The sequence below is a fragment of the Lithobates pipiens genome, unplaced genomic scaffold (assembly GCF_037356315.1).
Source record: "Lithobates pipiens isolate NorthernLeopardFrog02 unplaced genomic scaffold, aLitPip1_a1.2 Scaffold_13, whole genome shotgun sequence".
Lineage (NCBI taxonomy): Eukaryota > Metazoa > Chordata > Amphibia > Anura > Ranidae > Lithobates > Lithobates pipiens.
Window position 1 is genome coordinate 448,296,236 of NW_027507718.1, and position 25,689 is coordinate 448,321,924.

General features: G+C 40.0%; 1 protein-coding gene across 5 annotated transcripts in view; it reads left to right on the forward strand.

Moving 5' to 3' along the window:
- The window catches only part of LDB2 (LIM domain binding 2), a 596,196-nt gene extending 570,792 nt beyond the window's left edge, over positions 1-25,404 (forward strand). Inside the window, exons 6-9 of one of the 5 annotated variants that reach the window (XM_077477737.1) lie at positions 15,473-15,596; positions 17,576-17,703; positions 21,284-21,358; positions 23,724-25,404. In XM_077477737.1, the coding sequence (XP_077333863.1) occupies positions 15,473-15,596; positions 17,576-17,703; positions 21,284-21,358; positions 23,724-23,954 (558 nt within the window). In that variant the 3' untranslated portion in view covers positions 23,955-25,404. Of the gene's footprint in view, positions 1-15,472; positions 15,597-17,572; positions 17,704-21,283; positions 21,359-23,689 lie in introns of all 5 variants that reach the window. The other 4 variants (XM_077477739.1, XM_077477736.1, XM_077477738.1 and 1 more) reach the window with 4 other exon arrangements.
- The last annotated feature ends 285 nt before the right edge of the window (positions 25,405-25,689 follow it).

The window sequence follows — 25,689 nt, forward strand, 5'->3', positions numbered from 1 at the left end:
CTGTCTTGTTTGCACCGCCTGTATACTGCTGTTCTGAGTATATAGGGCCTGGGGGCCACACGCATTTCCTTTTTTTAATATGGGTACGGGGTTCCCCTTAATATGCGTACAAGACCCAAATAGGCTGGTAATGGGCAGGGAGGGCTACCCATGCCATTTTTCTGAATGATTTTCAACCATATTGCAGGAACCAGATATAACATTAAGCAGTTTTAAATGGTGTTATTTCCGTTTAATGTCATTTTGTGCAGGGACTGTTCTAAACACGGGAAACACGTGGCACTTCACAGGCATACTACAGACACCCCCCAGGCACCATAATTAAAGGAATATTTCATTTTTTTTTTTTTTCACTTTAATCGTCATTAAAATCAGTGTTCCCGCCAAAACGGACGCTTTTAAAACTTTTTATTGCATTGACCCATGTCCCCTGAGGCAGGAGTCAGGTCCCCAAACCCTTTTTAGGACAGTATCTTGCATATCAGCCGTTAAAATTAGCACTTTCCATTTCGAACGTTCGAGTCCCATAGACTTCAATGGGGTTCTAACGTTTGTTACGAACGCGGGGTCCGTTCGAAAGTTCTGGTGCGAACCGAACCGGGGGGTGTTCGGCTCATCCCTACTAACCAATAACCGATTGACGTATCATTTTCCACCTAAATCAGAACTATACTTCCTACTATACTGACCAAGCCTCTCAACCTTTTTTTTTCTTTCCTTTACTTGTTAGTTGTTAGCCCACCTGCCATCCATCTACACTCACCAGCCACTTTATTAGGTACACCTTGCCAGTACTGGGTTGGACTCCCTTTTGCCTTCAGTACTGCCTGAATGCTTCAAGGCATAGATACAACAAGGTGTTGGAAACATTCCTCAGAGGTTTTGGTCCATATTGACATGATAGCATCACGCAGTTGTAGATTTGTCGGCTGCACATTCATGATATGAATCTCCCAAAGGTTGGATTGAGATCTGGTAAGTGTGGAAGCCATTGGAATACATTGAACTTGTTGTCATATTCAAGAAACCAGTGGTGAGATGATCTGAGCTTTGTGCATTATCCTGCTGGAAGGAGCCATCAGAAGATGGGTGCACTGTAGTCCAGGGGTCTCAAACTGGAGGCCCTCCAGCTGTTGTACAAGTCCTATCATGCTTCTTCCTGTGGGAGTCAGGCTTGTAACTGTCAGCCTTGTAATACCTCATGGGAATTGTAGTTTCACAACAGCTGGAGGGCTGCCAGTTTGAGACCCTTGCTGTAGTCATAAAGGGATGGACATGGTCAGCAACAATAGGTAGGCCATGGCATTTAAACGATGATCAATTGGTACAAAGGGGCCCAAAGTGTGCCAAGAAAATATCCCCCACACCATTACACCACCACCAGCCTGAACCATTGATACAAGACAGGATGGATCCATGCTTTCATGTTATTTATGATAAATTCTGACCCTACCATCTGAATATCGCAGCTGAAATCGAGACTCACCAGACCGGAAACATATTTCCAGTCTTCTTTTGTCCAATTTTGGTGAGCCTGTGTCAATTTTAGCTTCAGTTTCCTGTTCTTAGCTGACAGGAGTGGCATCCGGTGCTGCTGTAGCCCATCTGCTTCAAGGTTCAATGTCTTGTGCATTCAGAGATGCTATTCTGCATACCTTGAATGTAACAAGTGATTATTTGAGTTACTGTGGCCTTTCTGTCATCTCAAACCAGTCTGCCCAGTCTCCTCTGACATCAGCAAGGCATTTTCAATCACACAATTGCTGCTAACTGGATATTTTCTCTTTTTTGGGCCATTCTTTGTAAACCCTTCGTTTACAAAGAAGAGATGGTTGTAATCCCAGTCGATCAGCAATTTTTGAAAAACTCAGACCAGCCTGTCTGGGATAAACAAACATGCCACGTTCAAAGTCAAATCCCCTTTTTTTTCCCCCATTCTGATGCTCAGGTTTGAACTTTAGCAAGTCGTCTTGACCACGTCTAGATGCCTAAATGCATTGAGTTGCTGCCATGTGATTGGCTGATTAGCAATTTGTGTTACTAAGCAATTGCATAGGTGTACCTAATAAAGTGGCCGGTGAGTGTATATACATATTATTGTTCATCTGTGGACCCGGTACTACTGGTCTGTTTTTATATTTTTTCACCAGCCAAATGTTGCAGCCACTCTTGATAACGGCATATTTGCATAAAAAAAAAAAAAATATTTTCCCAGAGGTAGATACATCACTTTATGTAGACACTTTCAGATATTATTGGCAGTTTTAAATTTAAATGGGGGGGGGGGGGGGGTCCCTCACAGTGACTGACACTTCTCAGTATTAACCCACCAATGGAGAACTATTGAATGTGGAAAACATCTGTAAATAAACGTATAAAGTCCTATTCACACTAATGTGTTCTGCTGTTGGGTTGTATGGATTTTTAAAGAGCATTTCCAAGTGAAATCAAATAGAGAACGGCTAATCAGGAAACACTGCAACTTTGCTAAAGTTGTAAAGCAAACTCAATTTATATTAAATTAGAGCTATGAGCAAAATCAAAAATGACATACGGTGCCTTGCAAAAGTATTCACCCCCCTTGGCTTTTTACCTATTTTCTTACATCACAGCTTTTATTTCAATGTGTTTTTTAATCTGAATTATATGTGATGGATCAGAACACAATAGTCTAAGTTAGTGAAGTAAAATTCGAAAAAAATATATACATAAAACTATTTTTCAGAAATAAAAAACTGATAATTGGCATGCGCGTATGTATTCACCCCCTTTGTTATGAAGCCCATAAAAAGCTCTGGTGCAACCAATTACCTTCAGAAGTCACATAATTAGTGAAATGATGTCCACCTGTGTGCAACCTAAATGTCAGATGATCTGTCATTACATATACACACCTTTTTGAAAGGCCCCAGAGGTTGTAACACCTAAGCAGGAGGCACCACTAACCTAACACTGCCATGAAGACCAAGGAACTCTTCAAACAAGTAAGGGACAATGTTGTTGAGAAGTACAAGTCAGGGTTAGGTTAAAAAAAAAATATCCAAATCTTTGATGATCCCTAGGAGCACCATCAAATCTATCATAACCAAATGGAAATAACATGGCACAACAGCAAACTTACCAAGAGCCTTACACCGAAACTCACGGACCGGGCAAGGAGGGCATTAATCAGAGAGGCAGCACAGAGACCTAAGGTAACCCTGGAGGAGCTGCAGAGTTCCACAGCACAGCCTGGAGTATCTGTACATAGGATGACACTAAGCCGTATGCTCCATAGAGTTGAGCTTTATGGCAGAGTGGCCAGAAGAAAGCCATTACTTTCAGCAAAAAACAAAATAGCCCATTTTGAGTTTGCGAAAAGGCACGTGGGAGACTCCCAAAATGTATGGAGGAAGGTGCTCTGGTCTGATGAGACTAAAATTGAACATTTTTGGCCATCAAAGAAAACGCTATGTCTGGCGCAAACCCAACACATTACATCACCCAAAGAACACCATCCCCCACAGTGAAACATGATGGTGGCAGCATCATGCTGTGGGGATGTTTTTCAGCAGTCGGGACTGGGAAACTGGTGGTAAGATGTGGCAAGCTCATAGAGACTTATCCAAAGCGTCTTGGAGCTGTGATAGCCGCAAAAGGTGGCTCTACAAAGTATTGACTTTAGGGGGGTGAATAGTTATGCACATTAACTTTTTCTGTTATTTTCTCCTATTTGTTGTTTGCTTCACAATAAAAAAAAAGACATTTTCAAACTTGTGGGCATGTTCTGTAAATTAAATGATGCAAATCCTCAAACAATCCATGTTAATTCCAGGTTGTGAGGCAACAAAACACGAAAAATGCCAAGGGGGTAAATACTTTTGCAAGGCACTGTATATAATGTCTGTCACTAGCATTTACATACATCATTTATGCCAGTAAGTCTGTTGTCTTTCAGCTTCCTATACAGACCAAGCTGTCCAGCACACATTGCACTTAGAGTGTTGTGGCAAATTATTTAACATTGAGGCTGTATTAACATCTCAGCGTTTTGAGTTGCGTGCAGATTTGCCATGATTTCAAACGGCTGAGGTGTGAATTACAAATTGCAGCACATTTGAGATGCCATTCATTTGAATGGCACCTATATTTACATGATAAATCAGCGGCAACCTGCATTGCGCGAAGCGTGTCGCCCAAAAGTAGCCCCTGAACTTTTTTTGAAGCGACAAGCCTTATGCGATGCGGGTCGCTGCAATTGTGCGTTCAGATGGAATGGCATCTCAAATGTGCTTTCTGCGATTTTTCATTCACACCTCGACGCTTTGAAATTGCACACAGAATCACGGGAAATCTGCCCACAATTCAAAGCACCAAGATGTGAATGTAGCCTGACAGGGATACTTACAATCGTCGGCTTTTATTTATGTATGTAAAATATTTATCTCAAAAGGAAAAACTGCTTAAAATATGTTAGAATTTTCGTAAATTCGAAAATTCGGAAACTTGAAAATTCGAAAATCCAAAAATCAGAAAAATTTGGAAAAACGTAACGAATATGAATTTGTCTGAAGTTACGAATGATCCGAAATAATGAATGCCGCATCTAAATAAATGGAACAGAACAAATAAATAATAAATAATAATAAAAAGTAATTAATTACGTTCCATCCATTTAAATACAGCATTCATTATTTTGGATAATTCGCAACTTCAGATAAATTCCTATTCGTTACGTTCACTAACAACCAAATTTGAAAGGAAATTCCAATACTTATAATGTAATAGTTTAGTAATAGTTAAGTTATTATTAGTTAGTTATTATTTCAGATTGTCAAATTTTCAGGTTTTTGAATTTTCAGATTTTCGTTCTTTTGAATTTTCAGATTTTCATTCTTATTTTCGGATTTTCAAATTTCCGAATTTCTGAATTTTCGTGAACTGTTTTCAATACCTAGGTATTTTTATTTTGGCTGCATTCAGCAGATGTGGTGTAACACTTTTTTTATAAGATTTTATAGACGCAGGCATTCCATGGAACAGAAAATGCAAGGGTGACAATTTTTGATAAAATGGGGTTAATAGTCATCTTCTTGATCCAACAAATGGTCTAATCTTTGGACAAGACCACCATATGTGGATTAATGTACAAGTTTGTTTACACCCCCTCAGGCAGCGTTCATCTGCTGTCAGATATATCTGTACTAATCGGTACCACCTTGCCACGAACTTATATGACATTTCTTGAAAAAATGAACTTATAGAGGTAGAGTGCGTTGACTCCATCAATTTTTTTAACTTGTAATGACATAAATGTATAGCTTAGTTCTCTCTCTCACTCTTTGATAAAGTAGGGGGTTGAGGTGTTTTGGCCACTGAGAACCAATTTATACATTTCTGATAGCAAGTGGTTAGGCTTTGACATCTTTGTACACAGAATCTCAAATGTAGTGAGTGAACTCAAAATTATTACCCTCTTCTAATTTATTAAAGAAATCTGACATTTGGTAATATCTCCACCTAGCCATAGGCATGTCCCCCTGAGATGACACCAACTCCAATAAGGGAGATAAGGTTCCTCGTGGGGCATACCTAGCGCACGTTGTATTCCCATCTGATCCCCATGGGCCTAGCACTCCAACCTCCTCTCCCGGGGAGAACCAGGAATATCCTCCCAATGGAGCCAGTGGGGATGTACAAGGGCATATTTGGCAGTTTTGTTCATTCTATCCCACACCGATAAGGAGTTCCGGGTTAGTGGTTACATCCAATTTGACAACCCCCTAGAAATGGCCGGTATCCACGGTGATCCCGCTAAATTTTTACCAGACAAAATTTTCTCTAGCGACACCCATACTGTATTTTATTTGAAGAGTTGTGACACCAGTTTAAGATGTGTACCAAAGACATAGCCCTGTAATACAGGGCTATATCTGGTAGCCCTATTCCCCCTTCCCCTTTGCTTCTACGTAAAATATCATAAGCTATTTTAGGGTTTCCATCATTCCATACAAAAGATATAAAGGCTTTACGTATTCATTTAAAGAAGGTCTGTGGGAGTGATATAGGTATGGTATATAAGATATAAAATATTCTAGGTATTATATTCATTTTAAGAACATTGACTCTACCAGGAATGGCTTAGAATGGCACTGCAAGTGCACTTGGAAGTAAAGTTGCTGTAGATCTGAGGGGGACATGCAAGGAAAATAAAAAACAGCCTTTTAGCTTGCACATGATTGGATGATAAAATCAGCAGAGCTTCCCCTCATTTCAGATCTACCCCTTAGATTGTGCAAAGTGGATTTGCTTTTAGTAAATAACCCCCATTGCTTACCTACTGGTGCTGCCCTTCTCGCTCCCAGTATGGCAGGTAACTGTAATGAAGACAAATCCTGGTACTTACATTGGCTAAAATGGAAAAAAAATATTAAACGCACTACACAACTGCATCAGAATGGTATTTGTTATGCCTATCTCAATTTTGGCTTTAAAGCTGAACTATCCATGAACACCACTCTGCTGCAATGAAGCAATATAGGTTGGTTCTGATTTTTGCATCTAACAACCTGTCCGGTGGCATTAGAATATTGCTCCATGCAACATTTGATGGCTTCTGAGCTTAACCACTTCAGCCACGGAAGGGTTTACCCACTTCCTGACCAAGCCCTTTTTTGCAATAGGGCACTGCGTTACTTTCACTGACAATTGCGCGTTATGCTCATAAATAGAGCTTTCTTTTGGTGGTATATGATCACCTCTGTGTTTTTTTTTTTTTCACTGTAAACAAAAAAAGACAAGACAATTTTGAAAAAAAAAAAAAAATTTAATTTCTGCTATAAAATATACCGAATAGAAATATAAAAAAATCTAATTTCTTCATAAATTTAGGCCAATATGTATTCAGCTACATATTTTTAGTAAAAAAATAAATAAACGTATATTGATTGGTTTGTGCAAAAGTTATCACATCTACAAAATAGGGAAAAGATTTATGGAATTTTTTTTTCTTACTAGTAATGGCGATTTTAAGCGGTACTGCGACATTGCGGCAGACAGATCGGACACCGAGCTGACATTTTTTTAATTATTTTTTTTGGAAACCAGTGGCATTATTACAGTGATCAGTGCTAAAAATATGCACTGTTATTGTACCAATGACACTGGCAGGGAAGGGGTTAACATCAGGGGTGATCAAGGGGTTAACTGTGTTGCTAACAGTGTTTCTAACTGTGGATGGGCTGCCTGGAACAACACACAGATCCTTAGCAGGAAGACAAGCTCCTGTGCCATTCCCTGACAGAACGGAGATCTGCCTTGTTTATAGTGGGCGGTGGACATCGAATCCAACGGACCCACTAATTGGCTCCCCTGCTGGCCAATTGGCATGTGTCCACAGAACCTCATGCATGAACCGATGTACACCTATGGCGATTCGCACAGCCAAGCCAACCTGTCGCAGGATAACTGCGGCGGCTGGTTGGCAAGAGGTTAATGCATCCACCAGGGAGAGGAAATTGCTAAAGGAATCCAAATGCCAATACTTACTGACAATTCTCTGAGCACCAGGCTCACCTTTGATGCTCTATGTTACAACTCTGTTGTGTTCAGAGATGAGGGAAGTGTCACTGAGTACTGACGGTTCCATTCTCAAGGGCGATCTATAATCTCTCTGGTGGATGTGAAGGGACTTTTATGCCTGGCTTAGGAACTCATCACTTTGATTACAGATATATCTAAGAGAGGTCCAGGCGATTGTTACATTCAGTCACCTATATTTGATTGTAATTCAAGGGATGAGTTGGCAATCAAGCCTTATGACCCAAAGCATTTATATTGCCAGGGGTCTGTATCAAAGCTACTGAATGAAGAGTTGTGTTTCTTATAGCTGGCTTCAAACCATTGATCTGCACTGCGATATATACAATTACTATCTGCCTTACTCATTTCTTCAGTACTTAGTATCTGCGTTTCTCAAGGTTTATAATATAATGAACTTGCTTGTAACATCAAAAATATGTAAAGCCTTATTCGCATCTGCATATTTCTGAGCACATTCCTGAAGATGCATGAAAAACTCACCAAAATGCGAATCAAGCTTGTAGTGCTATTAATTTGTGATGGAATTCCAAACACGGCTAGCAGAAGGGCATTTCATTGCACCACAAAATGAGCAAAAAATGCACCAAGCGCATTGTACAAAGACTTGTAACGCTCACCGCCCTAAAAGGGTGCAGTAGCTACATTGGCGCATTTTATGTGCATAGGGCAGCCCATTCATAGAAACATGAGACCTAAATAGTTTGCTTTTGCTCTCTAATAATAATCTCTTTTATTTATATATATATATATATATATATATATATATATATATATATATATATATATATATATATATATATATATATATACAGTAGCTTACAAAAGTGAGTACACCCCTCACATTTTTGTAAATATTTTATTATATCTTTTCATCTGACAACACTGAAGAAATTACACTTTGTACACTCACTACGTTACATCGTAGCAGCTTGTATAACAGTGTCAATTTGCTGTCCCCTCAAAATAACTCAACACACAGCCAATAATGTCTAAACCGCTGACAACAAAAGTGAGTACACCCCTAAGTGAAAATGTCAGAATTGGGCCCAATTAGCCACCCCCCCCTGTCATGTGACTCATTAGTGTTACAAGGTCTCAGGTGTGAATGGGGAGCAGGTGTGTTAAATTTCGTGTTATCGCTATCACTCTCTCATACTGGTCACTGGACGTTCAACATGTCCCCTCAAAGGACTCTCTGAGAATCTAAAAAAAAGAATTGTTGCTCTACATAAAGATGGCCTAAGCTATAAGAAGATTGCCAAGACCCTGAAACATAGCTGCAGCACGGTGGCCAAGACCATACAGCAGTTTACCAGGACAGATTCCACTCAGAACAGGCCTCGCCATGGTCAACAAAAGAAGTTGAGTACATGTGCTCACCGTCATATCCTGTCGTTGTCTTTGGGAAATAGACATATGAGTGCTGCCGGTGTCCCATCATATAAGGCCCCCCATCAGATAGTGTCCGCTGTGTACTGCGCATGTGACAGGGGGACACACGGGGGGAATCGGTGCAGTGCGAGGAAGTAATTACAGGAAAGATGCCCTGTGTCTGTGTCTCTCTCTGCAGCAGCTGAAAGCTGGCGAGAGAGAGAGAAACTGTCTTTCAGCTACTGAAGAAAGCAGCACAGGGCATCTTTCTGTAATTGCCCCTCCGCCCAACCACACTGATTCCTCCTGCTGTTCGAGCCCCCCTCTGTGTGCCTGGGCCCCCTACAGGAGGACTGGTGATCCCCTCCTAGCAGCGGCCCTGAGTATGTGTATATATTAGTTGTTAGGCCGCGTACACACGCAGGGACTGTTCGCCCAACTTTGTCCGCTGAACAGTGTTTCAGCGGACAGTCCGCTCGTGTGTGGGCTTTCAGCGGACAGTTTCAGCGAACAGTCTGCTGAACAAAGTTTTTCGGAAATTCCGAAAAACTGTCCGCTGAAACTTAGTTTCAGCGAACAGTCCCCTCCTGTGTAGGCTTGTTCGTCAAACTAAGTTCCGCGCATGCTCAGAAAGGATTTACACGCCGAAAGTTGTAATGCAGTGTATAGGACGTCGTATTTTCCGTCCCGTCGTACGTGCCGTTCACGTCATCGCGCACGGTTTCAGCAAACTGTTCGTTCGTCGTGTGTGGGCAAGTCCGTCCATGCTAATTTTGAGCGGACTGTTTGCTGAAACTGTTTGACGGACAAAGTTGAGCGAACAGTCCCCGCGTGTGTACGCGGCCTTAGTTGTGTATAATTGTGTCTTTATATCTGTATTCTGTCCAAATCCTCTTTACAGCACTCTGTCTGGAAGAGAAAGGACCAAGACATGAATCCCAGTGATGTCATTGAGCATATGGTCATGTCCATATGTGGTCAGTGACATCACCTGGGAGACCCCGCTCTCTTGTATATAAAAGCTGCCATCCACTCACCTTGTCATTTGGCAGGAGCCAGGCAAAAGAACCAAACATATTTCGATAAGCACTGTGATTGACATCGATCTACGTTGCTGGACAATGTGGTTAACAGTTGATGTTCATTCATGGGACTTTTGAGCTTTTTTCCTTTTTTTTCACACTTGCCAAAAACTGTGGTTGTGTGTGTGTGTTTTTGTTTTTTTAAATGAATAGGGGGTTATGTACCCCATACCCATTCACACAGGGTGGTTGTAGTTTCTGGGTGCCACCTACTGGCTTCCAGACTCCAATAAAACCCCCTGCCCACAGACCCCCACAACTACCAGGCCAGGGTTGTGGGAACAGGTCCTTTTCCTCAGGAACATGGGGACAAGATGCTTTGCTAGGGGGTCCCCAATGATAAGGTAATACCTTGCTAAGGGCATGGTGGACTGCTATGGTTGGGGGGGTTAACACTTGTCATCCCCCCCTCCCTTTCCTCACCAGCCAGGCTGAATGCTTAAATTAAAGGTCTGGTATGGACTTCACGGGAGACCACATCCATACCAGACTCAAAAAGGTCTGGTTTGCATTTCTGGGGGAATGCTAAACATTTATTTTCGTTATTGATTGTCTAAGGCAAAAGTGACATTTACTGTACAAAGAAAAGTGATAAGGTTTACACTACCAGCAGAAATCCAGTCCCTCTAGACCAGGGGTCTCCAAACTTTCTAAGCAAAGGGCCAGTTTATTGTCCTTCAGACGTTAGTAGGACTGGATTGTCGCCAGTGGTAGGAAAAAATCCCCTTAGCGCCAGTGGGAGGAGAAAAAATATACATAGTACCTATGGTCATTAGGGGAGTAATAGTGGCCCATCATTGGTATTAGTAGGAGGAATAATATCTCATCAGTGGAAGAAACAGTGCCCAATTGTTTATTTTGGTGGGAAGAAAGATGCCCCATCGATGGTATCAATGAAAGACGCCCCATTGTTGCTGGCAGTGAATGGAATGATGCACCATCACTGATATCAGTGGAAGGAATACTACCTCATTGTTATTGTTAGTGGAAGGAATTGTGCACAATCTGTTATATCAGTGGGGAGGAATTCATTTGACATCATTGGTGTAAGTTATGCTGCCTCACTGTTGATGTCAGTGAAAGGAATGGTGCCTTATCGGTGGTGTCAGTATGAAAAATAGTGCCTCAGATCAGTGGAACAGTGTCCCAGGGGCCAGATAAAGGCAAGCAACCGACCGGCGGGCAGCAGTTTGGAGACCACTCCTGTAGACTAATGAGCAAATAAGCTTTTGGGGGATGTGGTGATGAGATTTGCATTTTTTCTGCTGGGGTGTTTCAGGGTGGAGAGTGGGGGGGGGGGGGGGCTGGTCAATATGTCCTTTACCTGCCCCTTCCTTTTCTATATGAACACACTTATTCACTGTGTTCATTCAAAAACTGAAGCATAGTAAATACAGTTTGCCCTTTGGGGTTCATACTCTAATGCAGTAGGCTGCGCACACCTATGCATCTAGGGGTACATATAACCCTGACAGAGTACTTAAAGGGAAAAACTGAATTAACTAGAGGACCAAAAACAAGCCTGGCAGTGTACACATAGCCACCATATGGATGAAAATGGCATAAGAAAAAGCTAATGTGGTACATTCTTCTCTTTAACCACTAGAGTACCAGCCTTTATTACCTCTTCGTTACCAGGCCATTTTTCAGTTTTCAGTGCTGTGATAGTTTGACTGAGAATTACTCCATCATACAACACTGTACCCAAATTAATTTTATATAATTTGTTTGCAACAGATAGAGCTTTCTATTGATGATATTTAAAAATTACAGTTTTACTACTAATAAAGGAAAAAAGGCCAAAAACATCTGTTTGCTAGGACAGAACAAACACCTCCAAATGACCCTTTATCAAGGTGATCTAATTTTTTGCCCAAATTTTTGGCAAATGAAGAAACATGCTGGTAATGAGGGGATTAAAGCATGGAGCTTGTTAATGTGCAGGATAAGGAAGGTGAATGGATGTAAATCACAGCTATTACGAGAAAGGACTGGATGGGGACTTTAGGATTTTAAAGGCACCAGTAATAAATTTGAAAGAAGTTTCTTTCTAAACAATCAATATTGGTTTTATATAAATTTATTAAAAAAATAATGCAGTTGTCCTATGTGTATAGATCCTTTTCCTATGTCTAACAGTCTTTTTAATCTTTCTATCTGTATGATTTTCTATTTTTTGAATACATTTATATAAAACCAATATTGATTGTTTAGAAAGAAACTTCTTTCAAATTTATTACTGGTGCCTTTAAAATCCTAAAGTCCCCATCCAGTCCTTTCTCGTAATAGCTACTCACTAAGGATGATGGCACCATTTTGACCTGGTTATATCTGAGATATCCTCTAATTAGCCACTTTAGTGTTTGTGATATCTCGCATTCCTTTTTTCTTTGTTTTGGATGTAAATCACAGACATAAAATATGAACAAAGCATAGTGTCTACTTGTCTCAATCCAGAGCGCTAGGTGTCATTTCCGCCTGCTGCCTCATTCCTCTGGTATCTGCATGAATCACTTCTGACAAGTTTTTGTGACACCAAGAAGTGACAGGAGAGGGAGCTCCAGCACACAGCCTGTGGTTGACAGCCTCATCTCTGTTCCTGTGTGCAGTGTGAAGGCGAGTATGTCCCATCCATCCAGTCAGCTCTCATTGGGCTCAGCAGAGTGTAACTTCAGTTCCCCACCCCCTGCTTTCTGAAAGCTCAAACAAGCTGTATAAATGTTGGCCCTTGAACGACGTGCTGCAGATAAACAGCTACAAGGAGGATTTTTTTTTCATCTCTGTATATCACCTTGCCATGGTGGCATACCTGCAAGCTTGATCCCAAGACAGATTTTGTGCGTACATAGACACAGACAGTGTGGCTCGGCCCCACTGCCCTCTCCCTCATCACAGGATTTGATTGACAGTAGCGGAGCCAATGGAAAGGGTAGCTGAACACAGAACAATTTTTTAACTAATGCATAGAATGCATTAAACTGAAAAAAAAAAGCCTTCTGTCTTTAGAACCACTTTAAAATTTGCCAACAATTAAAACTATCCTTCATGCCAATTAAGAATTTGTCATTGAAACCAATTGTTAACAGAGTGATCAGTTGAAAATTTCAAATTGAGAGTGGCAGCAGACTGCAGTCATTATCACAGTGTGATATCTGTGGGCTGCCAACGCAGCAAAGGCAATTTACAATATCGTGGGAACATTTTAAATCCAAAAGATATATATTTTTTTTGTTATTTCTGTCTCCAACTGGGTGTGAATTACACTTAAAATCCTTCAATACATTTTTTTACAAAAGCTCACAATTTTTGTATCGTTTACTATTAAAGGAAAACATCAGTAGAAACCAATATAAGCTCAATTTGTCATTTTAGAAAGATATATCCTTTTGTGTTATGTGTACTGACATCTTTAAAGTAAATCTGTCCTGAGGGAAATGGGGCGAGGGGGAGAGGTGCCATTGCTGTATTTCTTTTCAAAAATGAAAACCTACCCATTTCAGCAGTTTCTGTTTTTATTAATCTTTTTTATTTATTTATTTTTATGCAAAAAATATTTTTAGTAAAGATATAGCAACGTAAATCGCCAACATTACACCACAGTACAAAACACAGCGAAAATAAATCCAACAACGAAGTCAAAACACATTAACCATATAAATGCAACAACATTTTCATATAAAACATTATCCAGCAATGATGCCCGAGTAGGATGTCCATGATTAGATCCACACCGGGAAAAGCCCCGGACGTCCAACCAGGGTGCCCATAATCTCTCATAGTTATGCATACTTCAATGTTAGTAAATAATCTTCTCCATTCTTAACACCTCGCCTACATTTTTAACCCATTCCCCTATCGTTGGGGGGTCCTCTGACTTCCATGATCAGTTTCCATGCCTGGAATAGAACTCTATGGATAGCCTCTCTGGTTTGTATTTCCCAGTCATATTCTTCCAATATATCCAATAGGCAAGTTCTCGGATCTAGAGGAAGGGACACTTTAAACACTGAGTTGACTTTATTAACCACCCCCAAACTTTTTATTAATATATATTTTTTTTAATTAAATGTAATGTTATTAAATGTTTGCACCGGTGACACAGTTTACAAACAGATATTTTTGAAGGAGATATTGGGGTCTATTAGGCTCCAGCCTTCCAGCTTGTGTATGGGATTCCATTTGCTGGTGTTTGGAATTAAGACTCAAGTGATCAATGCATACATACAATATTTTTCTCCCCCTTTCCAATGAAAATATAAAAGTATAGAAACTTTTTGAAGACCTCTCTTATGTATATGTATGTTTGTCTACGCACACAGTATATATAATAAACCGACAGTCCAGCATGGTATATAATGTATGATGGGAAAGCAGGATTCAATGCTAAAAACCTTCCCTCTACATTGTGCTGTGATCACAGATCTGAATGATGAGCTGGTCGCTATATAAAGCTCAGCAGTTGTCCCAATCTGGTCTAGGAAAGTGGAAAAATAATAATGGACCCATAAGATTATTTATATTGGTAATGCTATCTTATCCTAATGTATTGATGTTGATGTAGATTAATGATCTCCAAATTGCAGCCTGTGGGCCAGATGCAGCCCTTTCTTTTTCTTTACCCGCCCTGTGGGGCACTATTCCTCCCACTGACACCAGACACTATTCTGTCAACTGATATCAACAATGGGACACCATTTCTCCCACTGGCACCAACAACGGGACACTATTTCTCCCCACAATACCAAATGTGACGATGTTTACTCTCATTGATGCCATGAAAATTTCCATTTCCACTGGCCACAGTCTGGGCCCCCTAAAGTCTGAAGGACAGTAAACTGGCCCTTTGTTTAGAAAGTTTAGAGACCCCTGATGTAGATGACCTGGTTCCTGGGCAGGCAGCTTCTACACCCCCAAGGAGTTACATGGTCTACTTGGATTGTAGTGTAATGTAACAAAAAATGGAAATTGGAAAGCACCACGCCTCTGCTAAAAATACTAGATACATTATTCCAATAAAGGTCGGAATGCTTAGCATTTCTGCCTGGTTAATGTGATATAGGAGGAAGCACATTTAATATTGCAGCAGTCAGTTTTCTGGCAGATGTTGAAAATCTCATAAGAAGGTTGCAGATCTGATTCATACTATAAGGAAGATTTCTAAAACTGGAGAGTGCAAAATCTGGTGCAGTTCTACATAGAAACCAATCAGTCCAGTTTTTATTCATAGTTTAATTGAACAAGTTAAATTGTTGCTGATGTTGGAAGCTGATTGGCTACCATGCACAGGTACACTAGATTTTACACTGTCCAGTTTTAGTAAATCAAATCCTATGTCTAAATTAATAAATCCCCCCATACACAAACTATTGTGAGTATGATGGTGTACATATACAATGCCAGACTAATAATTTATTTTATGTATCTATGTTTTGTTTCAGTTGTGTGTAATACTGGAGCCAATGCAAGAGTTAATGTCCAGACACAAAACATATAACCTAAGTCCTCGAGATTGCCTGAAAACCTGTCTGTTCCAGAAATGGCAGCGCATGGTAGCACCACCAGGTATGACTTAGTCAGTTAGTGATCCTGTCCATCTACATCTAGGTATTACTTCATTACAAATTATAGTAGTGCAAGCAATGACATCACAACTATTATTACCATTACTACTACTACTACTACAAAGTATACTAAATTGAAAAAAAGCAATATCACTTATTGCATTAATATGGTGTTAAATGGTGACAGTAAGGATATTTAGTATAGAGGGAAAATATGTTGGATAGCTAATAGCTGCACAGTTTAGGTTTAGGAAGAAAAAAGTTTATCCTACCCACTATCATAAAACTGAATATTTGATTTGTGAAGCAGTTGATATAAAGCAGAAGTCTGGTCTAAAACCATCAAATCCTAAACCTGTTCCCATCCCTATTCTACATCCTATACTAACTAGCCAGTAAAGAGTTCAACCTGTGGCCCGCGGAACCTCTGATGTGGCCGTAAACTCAGACCAGGGAAGCGCATGCCTATGCTCTAGGATGGCGGGTCAGCAAGGCCAGATCGCCATCAATGGGTTGCCAATCCACCATCCCAAAGCATCATAGTGCATCGAGCCGGCGCCCACAGCAGAGGGAGCAGGAGCTGCATAAGCCAAAGCTTGCTCTGTAGCGACTGCTCCTGTCCCAGGCTGAGTAATACGAAGTGCATTTCACCTGGGACCTTTCTAGCAGCCTAATGAGCATGGCCAACAGAAGCTAGAGGAGTGTATTAAACATCACATACACTGGTTAACAATTATAAGTCTGCTTTCACACTAATACGTGGGTGCAATGCAGTGCATCTGTGGCTTTCCTGCGGGTTAGCTGCCCTGAGCCAAAGACTTCTATTACATCCTGCAGGTTTGGTGGGCTTTCTGAAAGTGCATGGAAACCACTTAATGCAATGGAACTCTATGGCAAAGGGCAATTAACCCACAGGAAAGCTTCAGGTGCACTGCACTGCACCCATAGTGTGGGTAAACTGCAGCACATCAGTGTGAACACAACCTTAAAGGGGGTTCAGGACAGTAAGGGCTTGTTTACATTTGAAGTTTTAGGGGGTGGCAAAACCCCATAGTTGAGATGTTTTTACGTCACACACCCCTGTAGTGTCAGGGGTCACGATGGTCCATACGGCCTCCCTTTCATATTCTGTTTTACACTTGGGACATGAGGGGCAGCATATTCAGGAATCCATCTTTTCCATTTTGCTCCTGCAACTGCTGAAATAGACTTAAGAGTCTTTGTAAAAAAGTTAATAAAGTGAATGTTCACACTTGTGATTGTGAATAAACAGTGGGCAAACAATTATGATCCTGATTGTTGTTTCAAATATTTATTAGGCTATTCAAAATAAAAAAATTGAAATTTTGAACCATTTCATTTTATTGTGGCCCGCAACCAGTTACCAAATCACTTAAGTGGTCCTTGCTCTTTAAAAGGTTGAGCATTCCTGCTGTAGGAGGAAAGATATGTATACTTACCTCTTCCCTGACACCCCAATCCAGCCATGTGATCTCCTCAGTGGCTGGCTTCAGGGGAGAGGAGAGATCGCTGACAACGGATGCAATGCCTGGGGGGTGACATTAACCATAGGCTTATTATGGGCTGTCACTCCCCTACCCTGAAGCCAGCACTGGGAGCTGATCACATGACCAGACTGAAGCACTCATCTTTCTTCTGCAGGCTAGTTAACATAGGACTTAGGACTTAGAATGGGTGTGCATTGAACATAGAGGTTCTTTTACAGACTGAAAAATAAAACGTCCAGTGCCTATAAAAGAGGTTGTTTTTAAGCCCAGTGTGTATGAGCCCTAAGAATAAAATTCCACATTGTAAATTACCAGAACATTTTATTCAGTAATAAGAACTCTCTAGTAAGTGTTGGGGGTCATTTCACCTTTATTGAGGTATCATAGATATCATCTATGCATTGATGCTTGTGATACATAAGCGCATCAAACAATTGTTAGGAATGTACTGATGTTTATATCCCAACAGCAGAACCAACAAGACAGACAACCACCAAAAGGCGGAAAAGGAAAAACTCCACCAGCAGCACAGCAAACACAAACAGCACATATTCGAAGAAGAAACCAAATGCAAGCCTCAACTTGTCTAGTCAAGTACCTGTAAGTATCAGTATGACACTACTACTGAGAACAACACTGTGGACTTTATTCACATTTCATTCAGCAAGTCTGTATTTTGTGTTATTGGCGTAAATTGTACTTGTTGCTTGCTGTGCCATGTTTGTAAGATAGTATTTGATGCACATATTCATAGATTCTACCTCTATATGTCTACAAAAGTCAATAAGGATTCTTACAAAGAAATCAATGAGATGAAGGATCAGCCAGCTAGAGTCCTTGAGGTTGATATTCCAAAGAAGATTCCAGCTTTCTTAATTTTCCTTAGGCAAGCCACAGATGACAGTGTGATTTTTTTTTTTTCCTCCATCAGCACAGATAGCGCTGACAGGGGAATCCCTCCTGCCAAGTAATTGTCTGCACCTGGAAGGGGGGCAAGGGCAGGTGGGGGAAGCCATCTCCACTGGGAGAAGATAGTAATTATTACTATGTGTCAAATTGTGGATTGCACCCACTGTCTACCTTTTAGTGAAATGACAAAAAAATATATATGTATCCAAACTTTACCACTGTGTATATCATCTCAAAAAGAGTGTATATGGACTGGAAATAGGGGGGTTGTTTTGGTATTTTTTGGGTATTTGCTTTTGCGTTTTTTTTTTGTTTGCATATGCATGCATTTTTATGTGCATGAGTTGTTGCCACTTGTTGAAGCACTAACAATAAGTAGGTGGTATTGTTGAGATTTGATTGTACTATATGCACAGTGGTAAAGTTTGGATACATATTTTTTTTTTTTGTCATTTCACTAAAAGGTAGACAGGGGACGCAATCCACAATTTGACACATATTTTTCTCACTTCATAGAAGGGGCTTATCGGATTGCAGCGCACCAGTATATAAATAGATAATTATTTGAGCGCTGGTATTTTCTTTTCCATTATATTAATTATTATTAGTATCTATAGCCAAAGCTAGTGATACTCGGAAGTGAATTTGGCAGGCTGATTGTACTTGATATTGTACTTGATTGATTGTACTTAGGTTGATGGATCAATTAACTTTGTACATTCAGCCTGCATACACACAGTTCGTATCTCGGCCGGTGCCTGCTGCACCGGCCAAGATTCGAACCGTCTTTGGCCGGCCTTATACATAATATGGTATTTAAATTGAACAGAGGTTCACCCCATTTCATTCACTCTTCAAAGTAAGCAAGCAATTTTCAAAGTTAATATTCATTTTATTAGGTCCTATCATTTTTTAGTGCATTAACCCCAGTATCATCAACTCCCATTAGCATACAATTATTGTGCAGTACTAGTAAGCAGGTAGTACAACATTATTGATGAGCAAATATGGCTCCCTCCAAAAAATAATAAAAATAAAGAACCAAAAACTATTTAATGTAAAGTCCAGAAGCTTCATAGAATTTTCATAGATTCTTCCTTAGATTGTTTATAATATATAGAAATTTCAACTAGCATTTTCATAGTAAACCACATTTCAATTAAAAGCAAATCCACTTGGGCCAGGGACAATATTCCTTTATTGTCCATTGAGGGACACAGAAATTCTTAGCCCTTGTACACACGGTCGGAGATTCCGTCTGAATCTTTCCTATCGGACCGTTTTGTCGGATATTCTGACTGTGTGTGGTCTCCATCGGACTGTTTCTGTCGGAATATCCGACGGACCAACTTTTCCAACTTGCCGGTAAAATTTTCCGACAAAATGCTCCGATCGGACATACTCCGATCATGTGTAGCCTACTCCAATGGACAAAGTGGCACGCATGCTCAGATCAAATTCCTAGACCAAAGCTATTGGCTACTAGCCTGAACACAGTCCCATCGTAACGAAATAATGTCATCACGTTATGTACAATCAGATTTTCCGACAACTTGGTCCGACTGTGTGTATGCAACATCACTTCCGGGATTTGGTTGTCGGAATCTCCGACCGTGTGTACAAGGGCTTAGACTGCCTGAAGAGGCAATATAACCCAAGTTTAAACATTCTAAGAATTCTTGTGCCCCTCAATGGACTCCAAGAAAATAATTTTACAATAAAAACAATAAATCCTATTTTTGTGGTCATTTCGCTCCCCAGCTATCTTCTAGAGCTATCTTCTCCATGATTGCTGTATATATAAGAATCAAAGTGCTATGTGTTCTGATATCAAGGGCAGAAAAAGTGCATTGGGGTAAAGGGCTTAGTGCAACAAAGGTTCAATGAAAAATAAGTTTAATTTTATTCCAAGCATTGACTTTGTGTGCACTAATGCTGCAGACCCCAATCACCTGTATTACTACCAGGAGTGAACCCTCCACCTAAACTTGAACACCTATTTACAATGACCCTATGTAGATTTCGTATCTTCTTGTATAGCGCCTTTTGAAGTGCTCTGCAGTGAATACAAGAAGGATATCCATCCTGTATTTTCCTTAATAAAGGTCTGCAGTCAGTTTTGACTACAATGCAAATCCATCCACCCAGTGCTAATTGGAGACATCGGGGTGGATTTACTAAAGGCAAATAGACTGTGCACTCTAGAAGTGCCGTTGGTCCAGAACTTGGTAAATTTGGTAAAGCTCTGCTGACTTCCATCATCTGATCATATGTAAGAAAAACCTGTTGTTGTTTTTCCTTGCATGTGATTGGGTGTTGTGCATGTGAGGTTTGTGATAGCTCTGAAGCAACTACACTTGCAAGTCTATATGCCTAGTAAATCCACCCTATTGGCTGTAAACCTCTAGTGTTTCATTCATTTAGGTGTTTTCACAGAGCACAAACCTGCATTAGGCCATGTGGTTTAATCAAAATCTCTTATAGGCGTATGTCCTGGGTCAGAGTGTGTAATGATAAATTATATGGTTAGATAACGCTGTTCAGCATTTTGCTGGTTTATCCGAAATAGTATTGGCATCACAAAAAGTTTTTCATGCATAAGAGCCCACAGTTGTCCAGATGATCAAACTCAAATTCAAGGAAGGAATCTCAATATTGTAAAATTAATTCAATAATTACCAGAAAGAGTTGGAGCCCATCATAATCACCAAAGCAGGTGTGCAAACCCAGACATTCAAGTGCAAAGATATGGCCAACAGTGAACCCAAGAGATATAAGCAATTATCAGGTGAATTAAATCTATAATATCTATTAATACCAGAGATAACAGTGTTGGACTAGTCCTTCAACTGAATCTAAATTAATAACTGCTTTAAAAAAAAATATTTACAAGGTGATTTACCTATAGAGAATATGTGTTCCTTGCTGTGTGGTACCTGAAATGCAGGGATTTTGTTTTTACTGACACTTTCATAGTTTTCATTAGCAGGAGCATCCAAGCACACAAATTGTGACCTGTGTCACACATAATAAGCACAGCATGCATATAGTAAATAAGTTAACGTAGCTGTCCCATTTGGAACTTTATTTTGCAAGTATTGTTTTGACTATTAAGTTAATGATAGATTATTATATTGTTTTAAAATGTTTATTAGGTGAATTTGTAGACTTTGTAATCCCATACTAAGTCATCAATGTCAATCTATCTTTAAATGCAAATGTGTCACTTCCATATGAATTTCTCCATTAACGAATCCTCCTTTATTTACAGCTCATCCCTACAAAAAAATGCATAGGAGATAAGACACGGGTCAGGAGGAATTATCGTGGAATACGGAACGGTTTGGTAAGTAATAGGCCCAGGCAAAAATACGGGCCTGTTATGCCAAACCAGTCACTATTCCATGCTAATTCCCCTGCAGCAGGCAAGTCCTGCTAGTTAAACAATCATTAGTGATTTTGATTTCTACATTTTTGAGAAATCAGTGGAATTATCATGGAATTTTAGACTGGTTTTGTATTGAACAACACAAGTTTTTTCTCTTGTGTCTGCTAGATTTTTTGCAAGTTATAAGGGAGCATCAACTCAAAGTGGAAAGCTCATTTCTGGGTACATGTCTTTCTCAGCTTTGGGTAGATGTCAGCAGGGTCAACCACCCACTATTTTCTCTTACAACCTAGAAAGCAAATTTTCCCCAGTTATTCTGGCTACACCTTCCTCCTAAATTGTCATATATTTAGCCTGACATCATACAGAACAGGGATGAAAGTCAGCCTGTGCTGTCCACTTCACATACTGACGGATGATCCAGCAAAAGGTGGCGCTACCACAGCTTAGAAAAAAATGTGAACTAAATGTACCTCATGGGCTGAAGGTTATAACCAGTATCTCTTGGAGGGATCTACCCTCAACCATGTGCCAGTTGCTACTTAAAACTGAGTTATTTATATTGAGCACGGTAAAGACCCAAGAAGAGTAACAACCAGTAGTATCCCACACAGAAATCTAGTCTGACAATGCTTAGCTATTAAAAAATGATTTGTGTGTTGAAGCAAGATAAAGAACGTCATCAGTACATAGAGAAAATGAGTTAAAGCTCAAATTGAAAGCTGCCTAGTACCCAAGCAATTTCTTGTAACAGCACCTCCTGGGGTCCACTAGCCCACCTAATACCCCATTGCTTTCTGCCCAACACTGAACCTTAGACACCAAAGATTTAGAGTAGACCAGGGATCAGCAAGGGGCATGCTGATAGAGTGGAGGAAGGCAGAGGAGAAATCACCACTCCAGGTGAGCCAAGGGGCTCTCACAGCAGGTAACCCCACAGGTGATGGTCCGTCTCGCACCTCGATAAACAAGAAAACTTGGAATAGGCAGCCGCACACGACAATAGGATAACAATAAAAATATCTTTATTGTAATGTAGACAGATGCAGTCATAACTAAGCACAAGATATGTGAAACATGTTAACCTTCCGTTCATTCCTGTGACTGCATCTGTCTACATTACAATAAAGAGATAAGGGTAGAGAGTGACAGCATACGAACGCACACAACTCCCACCCAGGTATCCTATAAGGGAAACACAGTGCCCAAAGTAAATACATGGACCATTGTGGAATCCATTGTGCAGAGGAATAGTGTGCAGAGGAATTGTGCAGTAAAATTGGTATAAGTCTCAAAGAAAAGTGATTTACTTGTATATTATTTTACACATTTTCGCACATATTTGTAACTTATCCTCAGAGTATTGTACTGAGATAGTCCATTTGCCTGCTTTCTTAAGGAGACGTGGTTGGGGACTAGGCTCCTGACCCCTTATCTCTTAAAGTCTTGATGACGGTACAACTTTTTTCTATATTCTTCACCCATTGCCATTGACTCTAGAGGCCACCCCTACTCTTCTACATTACAATAAAGACGTTTTTATTGGCATCCAGTTGCGGTGTGTGGCTGCCTATTCCAAGTTTCCATGCTGATAGAATGGCTGAATTTTGAAAAGAGTAGAAAAAATGTAGTAAATGTAGAGCTGTTGACCATAGCTGTCCATCTGGTATCCTACTCTGTACTCTGAAATTGCTAGGCTACTCTAAGAAACAACTATACTTTTTCTTTATTCTTCATTGCCTTAGCTTTCATAACCCCTTCTGTAAGGTGTACTTGTGCAATGCTATTAACAGAGTTTCTTCCTAAAGGCCGAAGCCAGGAAAGGACTTAAATTGAACATGACAAAAATGTTCACTTAGGAATTGCACAACCAGACTCTGTGTTCATTTAGACCTCTTGAAAAATACAGTTTGTTGAGCAACAATTTACAACATAATAGAGCACCATCAGTGTCATGTGATGCACTGATCATACTGGGAAAAACGCTGGGAAAAGAATACACAGCTATAAATGCATATGTAGGATTACAGCACAATCCATGACAGTTGTCTTTAATAGCAGGTAGCATCTTTACCGTGAGCAATATATGACTGTATCAGTTGTGTGGGCAGTGTGAGTCATAGTCACTCCAATGCTAAATGTAAAAACAGGGAGCTTTGTGCTTTTGGTCAAAGGCCCTACTCATATTAAATCTAATCTGTTACATTTTAAATGCCTTTGCTCTTTTATAAGTCAGTATTCTTCCACTCCCACATTCAGTCATCGGTAGTTTTTTTGTCTTTCCTCAAGGTACCCACATAATAATGGTCTGTGCTGTTCACAGGATGTGATGGTGGTAGGAGAACCAACATTGATGGGAGGCGAATTTGGAGATGAAGATGAAAGGCTTATCACTAGACTAGAAAACACACAATATGATGCCGCTAATGGTATGGATGATGAAGAAGACTTCAACAACTCTCCCGCACTGGGAAACAATAGCCCCTGGAACAGCAAACCACCTGTAAATCAAGAGACCAAATCGGAGAACCCAGCACAACAAGTTTCCCAATAGACCACCAAACCATCCGAGAACTTGATACTGCACAGGACAAGAGTCTACAAATGATGGCATTGTTTTATTTACAATTATTATTCTAGGGTATAATTATTTCAAATGAGAACTTTCTACACAGATACCTATTTCTTAAAAGCCTTTGATCCGGTATTTTTAAGTCAAACTTGTGCAAATTATACTTTGTCTGGTCATGGGATTTTTTGCTGTTTGTGATACATTGTTGCAAAGCCATGAGATAAAACAAATTAAAAGGTAATTTTTGGATCAGTAAAATAGGAACACAGAGAGCATGCACTTTGCACAAATAAGCCTGTTGGTTTCCCAAGAGCTTATATCATAGTATTTCCACTTAACATTTTTTAGTTGACCCCTTGTAGGCTCTGTGAGGCTGTTGGTGGGATTTCAGGTTAAGATAAAATGTTCATATGGAATAATTTGAGGGTAAAATTGTCCAAAATAGATTGGAAGTGCTCTGTACTCTTATTATGAGTGTTTTGTGGCCAATTATGCAGGCACGATAATATCATAGAACAAATCTGCAAATTCTTGGAACTTCTTGGACAAAAAGTTTTTGCATCTCTTAACGAGTTAGTCCATCCAAAAATTATATTTAGTTATTACCCGTCTGTAGTTTCCCCCGACTGCTTCTTATAATTCTCAGGCACGCTGGTGGTAAGATGTACCCTTTACATTTCCAAACTTGCGAAACCCGGCCTGAGCCATTACATGGGTTTCACACTTATGTTGCTGGAATCTGCTCTTACTTTTTGATAATAAAAAATGTACCAGGGAGATACATAATCGTTTTGCTCTTTGATAGAAAAGGAAGACATCTAAATTCTTGGGAGGATATGTTGCCATCATAGTACCCAAGAAGAAAAAGGAGTTGTTAGGGAATTCAAAGAAAATCTACCTACGGTTTTGTGGTTTAGGGCTAAAGGGTTCTTTGAGCTAAGTTAAAGGTGAAAAATAATTCAGCTGTCATTGAAAAGTAAACTTTAAAGTAATATTTAATGCGACATTCCAATTATATGCTTGCTACACCGTTCTTTGATTCTACATTACACCATATACAGATTTATACATTTTCCTTCTATCTTGCTTTTTACCTCATTCACCAAGCATTGCCAACTGAGATAATTATCATAGAGATACTATAAGTAATGAATTTTCACACAGTCCCCAGAATGGAAAGACATAGCTACTAAGTAGCACTACTGAGCAGAAAGCAGAACCCATACTGAAAATGAGCGAATATGGCTGCCATCTTACACAGCTATCAATATAAACTAGGTTAGATGCCCTAAGCTAATTACTTCCACGTGCATTTTAGAAGAAAATATAAATGTAGTTTTCCTTTAAACATGCTACAATGTATATCTGTGCTTGCTGGGGCTGATTCAATCCACTAATGTTTATTTTAAGATTAAATATAATTTTGATGTTTGCTTGGCCCTTCTAGATTCCTTAAAATTATTAAAACAATTTTTTGAAATAAGATGTACATTTTCATACCATTCCCCATAAGCCTAATACAGCCTCTGGCTCTAATCATGTGCTTCAAAAAAAAAAAACCCCATTGGAATCTATGCGTCTGGAGCCCCACATGTAGGTTAGGGGCCCAGATGCATGGATGGGGGGGCGGCGCCCCTGCGCCCCTTATGGACGGGCCGCCACTGCCTGGGACACACCTGGGGCTGACATTGCTGACTTCTACTTTCTATAAATGCTA